Source organism: Mauremys reevesii, linkage group 1 (assembly GCF_016161935.1).
Source record: "Mauremys reevesii isolate NIE-2019 linkage group 1, ASM1616193v1, whole genome shotgun sequence".
NCBI lineage: Eukaryota > Metazoa > Chordata > Testudines > Geoemydidae > Mauremys > Mauremys reevesii.
The window spans coordinates 349,587,634-349,600,280 of NC_052623.1; the positions used below are offsets into that span (position 1 = coordinate 349,587,634).

Sequence of the window (12,647 nt, forward strand, 5' to 3'; positions counted from 1 at the left end):
TATAAGTGAGATGTGGTGGTTGTTCTTGTGAATGTTGTTCTGGTTAGGGTGGGAAAACCTTTCTAACGTGAGAAAGTTTTTCAGTGTTTTCTAAAAATGGTCAGACTCTGTATTCAGCTCATCTTTTCTGGAAGTTCAGATCCCCTTAACTGGGAATGCTTTGCCTCCAGCTCTCACATACTTATTTCTGGGCTTTGTGACCTTCATTGTCCCAGAGAATCACACTGTTTTAGGGGGTTCATAGATGGAAATTCACTCTCTTATGTTTGTAGGACCTGAGCCATAAATGCACGGGTGCCAACTTTTCAAACTGCTGGGGGGGGGGGTAGGTCCCTCCTCCACTCCACCCATTCCCCCAACCCCCACCCCTGCCCCACCTCTTCCCAGCCAGTTCCGCCCCCTCCCCTGAGTGTGCCACTTCCTCGCTTCTCCCCTCTCCCTCCCAGCCTCCCTGCATGCCACAAAACAGCTGATTGCTGCGGGCGGGAGGTGCGGGGAGGGAGGGGGAGGTGCTGATCCGTGGGGCCCACCAGAGGGCTGGAGGCGCTGGGGGGGGTGGGGGAAGTGCTGATGGGGGACTGCTGTTGGGTGCTCAGCACCCACCATTTTTCCCCAGGGGTGCTCTAGACCCAGAGCACCCACGGAGTCAGCGCCTGTGCATTAATGGCTCTGACAACTAGATGCAAGGTCTTAAACTGGCAGCTGCAGTGGACTGGGAGACATTGGAGGGGCCAGAGCAGAGTGTTGAGCTTTTATACTTTGTATGAGACCTAGATATGACTATGGTGGGCACCCAATAATCTGTAAATGAAGAGTTATTCCAGTGACATGATTATCACTTTGCGACATCTTTTCACTGCAAGCTGTAGAAAAGCTACAAGAGGAGAACAAATAAGTCGCTGTCTGGTATTTCTTAGTGGCTTAACATATCTTAGGACACATCTACACAACCTATCTTAAATCAGCATGCAGCCGCCTCAGTGACAGCATTGCTTGTGTGTGCCTACACTTGGCTCCTTGTGTCAGGGTGCATCCTCACCGGGAGCACTTGTATTGATTGCACTGTCAGTGTGGGGCATTGTGGGACGGCTCCTGAAAGCCAGTAACCAGGGCCGGCTCCAGGCACCAGCTAAGGAGGCAGGTGGTCGGGGCAGCCAATACCAAAGGGCGGCACTCCAGCTGCTACTGGGGCGGCACGTCCGGATCTTTGGCAGCAATTCGGCGGCGGGTCCCTCAGTCCCTGTCGGAATGAAGGACCTGCCGCCAAATTGCTGCCAAAGAGTGGAGTGGTGCGATTGCGCTGCGGCTTTTTTTTTTTTTTTTCTAGCCGCTTGGGGAGGCAGAAAACCTGGAGCTGGCCCTGCCAGTAACAGTGGACATAAGCAACGTAGTGTCTATACTGACACTGGGTCGACCTACCTACATTGGCCTTGACTCTATGCCGCGTTTGGAGGTGGAGTTATTACATCGGCATAGCAGGGCGGTTACATCAGCGGGGGTGAAATTTAAATGCAGCTAGGTTGGCGTAAGCTGCCTTGCATCAACCTAACTCTGTAGTGTAGACCAGGCTTTAGATGTCTATGCACAAATGGAAGGAGCATGGGGACTAAACAGAAAGAACTGGAAGTATTGTACATAAGCTAAATTCTGATTTAATTGGCATCAATTGGTGGGATAAATCTCATGACTGGAATATCGGTATAGAGCGGTGGAGCTTGTTCCGGAAGACCATATTCAAAGAATAGTTATCCATGGCTTGCTGTCAAACCGAGAAGTAATAACTAGTGGGGATCTGCAGGGATCTGTCCTGGATCTGGTAATATTTGATGTTTTCATTAATTACTCTGGATAACTGAGTGGAGAATGTGCTTATAAAATGTATAGATGGCACCAAGATGGGAGGGGTTCCTAGCACTTTGAAGGATAGGATTGAAATTCAAAAAGACCTTGGCAAATTGGAGAATTGTTCTGAAATCAACAAAACTCAATTCAGTAAAGACAAGTGCAAAGTACAACATTTAGGGAGTAAAATCAAATGCACAGCTACGAAATGGGGAATAACTGGTTAGTATGGCTAAAAAGGATCTGGGGGGTTATAGTGGATCACAAATTCAATATGAGACAACAGTATGGCGCAGTTCCAAAAAAGGCTAAGATCATTCTCAGATGTATAAACAGGAATGTTATATGTAAGACATAGGAGGTAATTGTCCTGTTCTACTTGGCATTGGTAAGGCCTCAGCTGTAGTATTGTGTCCAATTCTGGGCACCACGTGTTATGAAAGATGTGGACAAATTGGAAAGAATCCAGAGGAGAGCAACAAAAATGATAAAAGATTTAGAAAACCTGACCTATAAGGAAAGGTTAGAAAAACTGGGCATGTTTAATCTTGAGAAAAGAAGACCAAGGGGGGACTTGATACCAATCTTTGTTTCATAGATTCTAGGACTGGAAGGAACCTGAAGAGGTCATCGAGTCCAGTCCCCTACCCTCATGGCAGGACCAAATACTGTCTAGACCATCCCTGATAGACATTTATCTAACCTACTCTTAAATATCTCCAGAGATGGAGATTCCACAACCTCCCTAGGCAATTTATTCCAGTGTTTAACCACCCTGACTGTTAGGAACTTTTTCCTAATGACCAGCCTAAACCTCCCTTGCTGCAGTTTAAGCCCATTGCTTCTTGTTCTATCCTTCGAGGTGAAGGTGAACAAGTGTTCTCCCTCCTCCTTATGACACCCTTTTAGATACCTGAAAACTGCTATCATGTCCCCTCTCAGTCTTCTCTTTTCCAAACTAAACAAACCCAGTTCTTTCAGCCTTCCTTCATAGGTCATGTTCTCTAGACCTTTAATCATTCTTGTTGCTCTTCTCTGGACCCTCTCCAATTTCTCCACATCTTTCTTGAAATGCGGTGCCCAGAACTGGACACAATACTCCAGTTGAGGCGTAGCCAGCACAGAGTAGAGCGGAAGAATGACTACTTGTGTTTTGCTCACAACATACCTGTTAATGCATGAATATGTTAGGGGCTGTTATAAAGAGGATGGTGATCAATTGTTCTCCATGTCCACTGAAAATAGGAAAAGAAGTAATGACTTGATGTGCAGCAAAGGAGATTAAGGTTAGATATTAGGAAAATCTGTCTAACTATAGGGATAATTAAGCATTGGAATAGGTTTCCAAGGGAGGTTGTCAAATCCCCATCGTTGGAGGATTTTTAAGAACAAGTTAAACAAACATATGTCAGGTCTAGGTTTGCTTGGTCCTGCCTCAGTGCAGGGGGTGGATTAGATGACCTTTCGAGGTTCCTTCTAGCCCTACATTTCTGTGAATCTATGATTCCATAAGTGTTCTCCTCTCTGGCCCTCCAAAAAGCTCTGGATCCAATGAGCAGCATTTTCGCTTCAAAGGTTTGCCAATAAATAAGTGTCAGCTAACCAGTGATTTGATGCCTGGCATCATTTCCATGTTTCATATAAATGGTGCTTCAATTTTTCACAGCGTCATGTTTCACTTTCAGGTTTCCAATAGACTGGTGTTCCCAAAACTCAGTGTTTCCCCACTGTGTTCTGTTTTGTGAGCGTGTGACTGCTCATAAACTAAAGGAGGGGTTATCCCATGAATATGACTTGGTTTCATTCTTGCTGTAGTTCCAATGTGTGGTTATTTGTGAGCTAGTGTTGAATCAGTGGTACTCTGAAGCCAGGTGAGTGCATTTCCAGCAAATGCCTTGCAACTGGTTAAATCACACCTAGAATATTAGGATTGGAAGGGACTTCAGTAGGTCATTTAATCCAACCCCCTGCTCAAAGCAGGACCAGTCCCCAGACAGATTTTTACCCCAGTTCCCTAAATGGCCCCCTCAAGGATTGAACGCATAACCCTGGGTTTAGCAGGCTAATGCTCAAACCACTGAGCTGTCCCTCCCCCCTAAACTTTAAAATCAACACATCCGCTTACATTACCTCACTCATGCGTAGCCTCATGACAGTTTTGTGCTAGTCAAGCAACTTGCTAGGCAGAAGAGGAAATCATAGAGCCCCTTTTCAGATGGATAAATAGCTGCTAGTTTGCCCCCTGACTACCAGTGACGCTAGTTAAAACAAAGGGAACTTTTAGACTCTCCCAAATATCATTTCTCTTTTCCTCAACACAGGATCTGTCATGTCACCCTTTCTTCGGATTGGCTTATCAAACTATGACAGCGGCCCCTACCTGCCATCACAAGGGGAGGTGATTAATCCTTATTGTGCGGTGATGGTCAAAGAAGCAGAGGAATCAGGTAAGCATATACATGCTAAGATATACATCTTATGTGGCTGTTATAGATGTGTGCCTCTCTGCAGTGTTACTTGTGCGTAAAATGTGTGCTGAGATCCTTATAAGCATTTGTATCATCTTTTAATAACAAACTTTAAAAACTATAGTATTCCATAGAATAATTCCTCCATCATGCACGGCTTGACTGGGCTCACTGGGGCCTTCAAGACCATGAGGTATTTAAAATGTAGCCTGGAAAAGTCCTCATCTTTTCTGTGGGCTCATGGGTGCTGAGACTATAGATCCCAGCATGCATTGCTCCAGAATTAGCTGAGCCAAGTCATGTTTCATTTTTATTCAAATTAGGTGCAGATTGCTTGGGTGTCTCTGAGATACAGGGGTATAACTTAAAACGTTCATTCCATTTTTAGAGATACAGCCAGGTGCAGCCGTTTCTCTGTTTGAAGAAGCCTGGGAAATCTCGCTCAAACAGGCAGAATCGTGTAAAACTGAATGAACTGTTTAGCATAATCACTGCCCTGTATAAGATATATTTTTGAGGGGATTTTACACGTAGGTATGAAGAGAAAACACTAGAGTAGCCAGTTTTCCAGCTCCAAATGCACGTATTGTTACAGTTTTGATAGTGGAATGACTAATTGGAGACAGTCCAGCGGAGGGCAACAAAAAAAAAAAAATAATAATAATAAAAATAATAAATGATCAGGGGGCTGGAGCACATGATTTATGAGGAGAGGCTGAGGGAACTGGGGTTATTTAGTCTGCAGAAGAGAAGAATGAGGGGGGATTTGATAGCAGCCTTCAACTACCTGAAGGGGGGTTCTAAAGAGGATGGATCTAGACTGTTCTCAGTGGTACCAGATGACAGAAGAAGAAGTAATGGGCTCAAGTTGCAGTGGGGGAGGTCTAGGTTGGATATTAGGAAAATCTTTTTCCCTCAGAGGGTGGGGAAGCACTGGAATGGGTTACCTAGGGAGGTGGTGGAATCTGCTTCCTTAGAGGTTTTGAAAGTCAGGCTTAACAAAGCCCTGGCTGGGATGATTTAGTTGGTGTTGGTCAGGCTTTGAGCAGGGGGTTGGACTAGATGACCTCCTGAGGTCTCTTCCAACCCTAATATTCTATGATTCTATGATTTATATGGGCCGTAGTCCTGAAGCCATTTTCACACATCTTTAAGCATGAGAACAGTCCCAATGAGATTACTCACATGTCTAAAGTTACTCACATCCATAAGTATTTGCAAAATCAGGTCATAATTATTGTTCAAGAATTTCTTGTATTTACTGTTGCATTTGATCATTGTTTATTTTAATCATTAGTCTAATTGCTGGCCACTGCCTACCACACTGACCATTGTCTCATTATTTCCTTGTATTCCCCCATCTGCCTGTATCCATCTGTAGTCTCTTGCCTTATACTTAGATTGTAAGGTTTTGGGGGTAGGAACCATCTTTTTGTGATCTAGCACAATGGGATCTTGGTCCATGACGGGGGCTCTGAGATGCTACAATAATAATAATAATTCAGGTGACTGTCTTAGAAATCAACCTGCCTGAGGAGTCTCTTTATATCACAAGCCCTGCAAGGTGTTACAGTAGTTAGTAAAAGAAGATTTTTATACTTTTAAAACAATTAATTCAACAGTTGACCGTGGGTTGTTTTTTTTTAAGAAAATGTGGACTATGTTTGTTTATGCAGTGTTAAAATTGACCCTTTCATAATATATTTTAAATGATTTTGGAAAATGTAGGGATATCAATGCATGTAGGTGGAAAACAATGGATGCCACCAGATCCTTAGGATCTTAAAACTCACAGCCTTGATTGAAAGCAATACTTTCTCATTCAGCTGTATTCGTAGCCGGGGTGTCTTCTTCAGTGAATTCTTTAAAGGAGCCACAATTCAGACTGAAGTCTCTGTCAGTTCAGAAGGGAATAAAATAAATTTGGGGAATCTTGGTTTATTCCATTAGAGAAGACTCTGAAGTTATGTCCCTCGCTTAACAGATTATTGTTCATTGAGTCCCGACAATGTTCTCAGCTCTGTGCCGGACACAAATAGTGACAGACTGTGATTGAGGGATCACTTGGTGCCAACTGGCAGAGGGGTGCCCATGGCTTTCCAGGGATTCCCTGGGTCAAATATCTGCATTATTGTTCACCAAAGAGTGGCATGTGAAGTCTCAAGTAAGAGCCAGTAGCCCACTGGTCGGCATAATCATTGCAAAATGTATACACGGACAATATTGACGAAGGTATATATCCATACTGAAAATTATGTTCTGAAGATCTGGAGTTAAGGTAGGTCACCAGGAGATGACAAACCTTGGACACGTTCCTTTCAGACAGACGTTCATCTCTGTGTCTAGCCATATGTATATTATATGTCTTACAATGGATGCCTATTTGCACACACCCCAGATACCAGTGGAAAGATTGTGAAATCTACAAGAAAGAAAACAGCAGCAGGGTGTGTCCTGATTGTGACTAAAGACAAAGGGCTACTAGGGATACAAGGAAGCACACAGGATTGTTCATGGAGGATGCAAGCTGACACCATGTTTGTTGTAGGAAAATGGGGTCACCGTCAGCCTGGCTGTCAAATGGTGAAAGGATTTGGGGTGAGCATTGTTCTACAAGGCAGGCTCGTATCTAGTTAACAAAGTCTAGATTCTAGAATGTGTGCTATGATTTAACTTTTCTGTAACCATTTGTTTCCAATACTGCTGTTCTCATAGACTCATAGACTTAAGGTCAGAAGGGACCATTATGGTCATCTAATCTGACCTCCTGCACAACGCAAGTCACAGAATCTCACCCACCCACTCCTGTAACAAATCCCTAACCTATGTCTGAGCTATTGAAGTCCTCAAATCATGGTTTAAAGACTTCAAGGTGCAGAGAATCCTCTAGCAAGTGACCCGTGCCCCACGCTGCAGAGGAAGGCGAAAATCCCCCAGGGCCTCTGCCAATCTGCCCTGGAGGAAAATTCCTTCCCAACCCCAAATATGGTGATCAGCTAAACCCTGAGCATGTGGGCAAGACTCACCAGCCAGACACCTGGGAAAGAATTCTCTCTAGTAACTCAGATCCCAACCCATCTAACATCCCATCACAGACCATTGGGCATATTTACCGCGAGTAGTCAAAGATAATTAATCGCCAAAATTAGGCTATCCCATCATACCATCCCCTCCATAAACTTATCAAGCTTAGTCTTGAAGCCAGATTTGTCTTTTGCCCCAACTGCTCCCCTTGGAAGGCTGTTCCAGAGCTTCACTCCTCTGATGGTTAGAAACCTTCATCTAATTTCAAGTTTAAACTTCCCAATGGCCAGTTTATATCCATTTGTTCTTGTGTCCACATTGGTACTGATCATAAATAATTCCTCTCCCTCCCTAGTATTTATCCCTCTGATATATTTATAGAAAGCGATCATATCTCCCCTCAGCCTTCTTTTTGTTAGGCTAAACAAGCCAAGCTCTTTGAGTCTCCTTTCATAAGACAAGTTTTCCATTCTTTGGATCATCCTAGTAGCCCTTCTCTGTACCTGTTCCAGTTTGAATTCATCCTTCTTAAACATGGGAGACCAGAACTGCACACAGTATTCCAGACGAGGTCTCACCAGTGCCTTGTATAATGGTACTAACATCTCCTTATCTCTACTGGAAGTACCTCGCCTGATGCATCCCAAGACCACATTAGCTTTTTTCACGGCCATATCACATTGGCGGCTCATAGTCATCCTGTGATCAACCAATACTCCGAGGTCCTTCTCCTCCTCTGTTACTTCCAACTGATGAGTCCCCAGCTTATAACAAATTCTTGTTATTAATCTCTAAATGCATGACCTTGCACTTTTCACTATTAAATTTCAACCTATTACTATTACTCCAGTTTACAAGGTCATCCATATCTTCCTGTATGATATCCAGGTCCTTCTCTGTATTGGCAATACCTCCCAGCTTTGTCATCCGCAAACTTTATTAGCACACTCCCACTTTTTGTGCCAAGGTCAGTAATAAAAAGATTAAATAAGATTGGTCCCAAAACTGATCCCTGAGGAATTCCACTAGTAACCTCCCTCCAGCCTGACAGTTCACCTTTCAGTACGACACATTGTACTCCTTTAACCAGTTCCTTATCCACCTTTCAATTTTCATATGGATCCCCATCTTTTCCAATTTAACTAATAATAATTCTCCATGTGGAACCGTATCAAATACCTTACTGAAATTGAGGTAAATTAGATCCACTCAATACTTGAGATCCTGCTCAATATCTGTGAAGATCAGGCTGTTTTTATTTAGGTGCCCAAACGTGATACCTAAGCATGAAAATATTGGGCTCGGTGAAACGCTCAAGGAGATTCAGTTAATTAGTTGCGAAGTTGGTAATAGAATCCAGGAATCCTGGCTCTGAGCCTTATGCTCTGGCCATGCTACCTCCAAGGCTTTTATGGGGAAAAGATGCTAAATTCCCACTATAGCACAGGGAATGCTCAATGAACTTTTGGCTATTGTTAGTGTCTTTTACAAACTTAAATTATTTAAATGGATTTGTTTTTGTTAGTTGGGTCCAATGATATATCAGGATGGAATGAGCTTGTGATGGAATACACCCCTGTCTTCACACCCTACACGCTATTGTAATAGTCTTTGTACAAGATATGCCTTGGGAGGTATAATTTGAAAACTCATCACTTACTGATCAGTAATAGCATGGTAAAGTCCATATAGCCACATTATATGTAAAATTAAGAACATAAGCTGAAATCATGACTGAAATAGGTTTCCCAGATAAGTCTAGAGATTGATTATACCAGTTTCCCAAAGACAAAGAGCAAGCTGATGCCCCAGCCAGGTCTTAGCAAAGCTGATGGGCCCTTCCCTACCAAGTGATCATTCTTTGGCAAGAAAGGGGACAGGGACAAAGAGATCTGCATCTCAGCGAAAAGCAGCCTGGAGTCGCTTTCCTCCAGCAGACTGCCTGTCTCCTGGTTCTCAGCTGGAAATGCTTTTCAAAGAGGGGTTAAACTATAAACAGGAGAGGCAAACACCCCAAGGCATCCCTGTCTCTCCCTGTCTGTCTCTGGCATCGCACCTAAGAAAACAAAGGAAAACAGCCATTGGACTTTGTGGGGAGGGGTCCTGACCTGAAGCGTTTTAACCTTGCTGGAAGCATGTGTTGAGAAACTTTGCTTGAATCTTATCTAGTTGGTTAAGTTAGGCACTAAAAAGCATTTTATCTTTGTTCTTCTTGTAACCATTTCTGACTCTTATGCCTCATTGCTTGTACTCACTTAAAATCTCTCTCTTTGTAGTTAATAAACTTGTTTTATTGTTTTATCGAATCCAGCATTGGTAGTTGAAGTGTCTGGGTAACTGTTTCAGGTAATAACTGTTGTGTATTATTCTCTTAACTGAATAACACACTTCGTATATTTGGACTGTCCAGGAGAGGGCTGGGCAGTATAAGACATACATTTCAGGGGGAAAATCCGGGACTGGGAGTGTCTTGAGGTCACCCTGTAGTATAACCAAGGCTGTTGATGTGCAGTTACACAAACACATCTGGGAGTGATCTGCATGCTGGTGGCCGTTTGTGAGCAATCCAGGTTGGAGGCTACAGCAGCAAGGCATTGCAAGGCACCCAAAGTTATAGGGCAGGGGTGACACAGCCCCGCATTGGACTGGGTTCCACTCTGGTATGTGTCAGAGCCTTATCCCAGATATGCAGCTACATTATGTCTGATTCAAAGCCCCTTAAAACCCCCAGAGGTTTCAATGGATTTTAGATCAGGCCCTCTATGCTGGAGTCATTTTGGTAGGAGATTCTGCCTCAATACTTTGCAACGTGCATTGGTGTCATCTTTCACTGCTGTGTCTGTTGAATGCTGTTTTTTCTGCACTTTGTAATTTGAGGCAAGGTTTTCGGGTTGTTTGTTTTAAACACAGGAATCACAATATTTAATCAAAGGCCATTGCCATTCTCAAAAATAAAAGTCAAGTGGCTGGAAGTGCTACTGCAGCTCACTACACAAGAGAAACCTTTTCAGATATCACAGGAGCCTTTGAGGCATAAAAAAATCTGCCCTTTAAAAACTGCTCTGGACCTAATGGGCCACCCGGATCCGTGCCCTTTTAGCACATGTCTTGATGACATTTGTCTCATGAGAGATTCTGCATTGTGTTTCAACTTTATACGCACTCCCACTGATGAAGAGACACTGTCAGCCAAGGAGAAAACCTTGCACTACAGGAAAGACAGATGCTGTTTCATCTTCCAGGAGCATGGAGGTAAACTAATCCCTGATGTAACTCTATTCACTTCAGTGGAGTTACATCAGAGAGAATTTTGCCCTCATGCATTGGTCAATTCATTACCATCCCAGTGTTTGTTTATTTTAGCCATATATTTTCCAGGGCACTGAAAACTGCGATATTTATTTTGCAAATGATTGTGTCTCTTGGATAAATTGATTTCTCTGTGTCGGGTGGCTGTGTAGCTGATGCAGTGAGGAAGTCACGGCTCTTCCTGTTAATATTTTTGTTCTCAGTGACATCTGGAAGTTTATGTTGTACTCGGCTGCTTTTCTTTTTGTGCAACTTTTTATCAAAAGATACTGAATGTATATTTATGAGCTTGTGCCTTGAAGCAAGCCTCTGTTATCTGACATACAGAGTCATAGTCATCCCTGATGAAACTCCATCAAAGCCAGGAATTACACCAGGGATGAATTAGGGCCACAGACTATTATCTAAGTATATTAATTGCAAAAATCTACATACATACAGTGTTCAAGTGTGAGTAAAATATGCCCAATCACATACTTACTAAATATGTGATGGTCCTTAATCGTAGAGATGGGCCTGATCTAGACCCAAATTCCCTTGAACTTTGGGAAAGTCCATGTACAGATTTAAGCCTTGGACTGAGTGGTGCAACCTCTACTCATATTGGGAGACCCTTATACGAGAAGTCCCAATTCGCATGAGGAAATGCTGTGTTGTTAGTTTTGTGATACAGGTTCTTTTTGCAGAAGCTGTGGTAAGCCATAAGAAGTTTGTTCTCTGCCTTTATTTCTCTAATGTCTTGATGCAAAATTGCTCTGGGGAACAACACATCAGAGTTTGGGCTGAGATTTCAGGAAGCAGGGTTTGCCAACATACCATTTGTGACCATCTCTGTTCAAGGACCGGTGTATATGGTGTAAATAAGCCAGTGTGAATAAAGTGTTCACGATCTGGTCCTTACCATATAAAACCTCGACACACACAGGGAGCTGGGACTGCATCCCAGATCCTTCCTTCAAGACTGTATATTTCTTTCCCCAGCCCTTGTCTCTACTTCCTTAGTGAAAGCAGGGGTGGGGATCACTGCTGTGGTGATATGCAAATAGGACAGTCCCAGGGAGCTGAGAGGCAGCATCCTAGCAGAGGTCACACTGGGACGCAGCACCAGGTACAGTAAGAGACATCTCTTCTCTGCCTTTCTCTTCAGGGGTCCAGCTGCTGGAAGGGAGGTGAGGGCGTGGACTCCTAAGGTGGGGGAGATGGAAAGGAGCAATAAAGGCAACTTTCTGTTGTCATTGGGTGAGCCGGACAGGGAATGGGGATTAAAAGCTTTCCATGTGCTCCCCATTCTCTGTTCCCTCCCCTCTGGTTCCTGCTCCTCCCTTCCAGCAGCAGCTGGTGGCCGACGGCTGGTTCTCCCCCAAGCCCCAATCAACAGTAGGTTGCTGTCTCCTTATTTTGCCTCTACCCACTCTGGACCCTTACAGAAAAGATCTGGGGGTAGAGGGGAGGGAGGTTCTTTTACCCGGGAGTATGGGCTCTCGTAAAATGATGCTCCTTCAAGACCTGGTCTGAATACAGAACTTGCAGTGGTTTACCTTAAATCAGTTTGAAAACTGATTTAGTTAAACTGGTGCATGTCTGCGTGAAGACACACTTAATTCAGTTTAAGAGTGGTTCACTGCCAATTAATCCATTTGTTTTTAAACTGGATTAAGAGAAATAAAAATAAGTGTCTAAACCAAAGGTCATACCAATGTCACCAAATTGGTTTATAAAACCACCTTTAGTTAAACTGGTTCCAGTTGGTTGTACGCACCCAAGTATTTAAAGTTGACCTGATGATGAATGATGAAGATGATGATGATGATAATTACTAATAATACCGAGCTCTTACATAGCGCTTTTCATCAGTAGATCTCAAAACACTTTACAAAGGAGATCAGTATCATTATCCCCATTTCACAGATGGGGAAACCGAGGCACAGAGCACTGAAGTGACTTACCCAGGATCACCTGTCAGGTCAGTGGCTAACCAAGGAATAGAGCCCAGGTTTCCTAAAT

General features: G+C 43.5%; 1 protein-coding gene across 3 annotated transcripts in view; it reads left to right on the plus strand.

Annotated features, from left to right (window-relative positions):
- Nucleotides 1–12,647, plus strand: part of PRKCQ (protein kinase C theta) — a 90,142-nt gene that overhangs the window by 22,825 nt on the left and 54,670 nt on the right. For all 3 annotated transcript variants that reach the window (XM_039519610.1, XM_039519609.1, XM_039519611.1), the window contains one exon: nt 4,164–4,289. In XM_039519610.1, coding sequence (XP_039375544.1) covers nt 4,172–4,289 — 118 coding nt within the window. In that variant the 5' untranslated portion in view covers nt 4,164–4,171. The remainder of the gene's footprint in view (nt 1–4,163; nt 4,290–12,647) is intronic.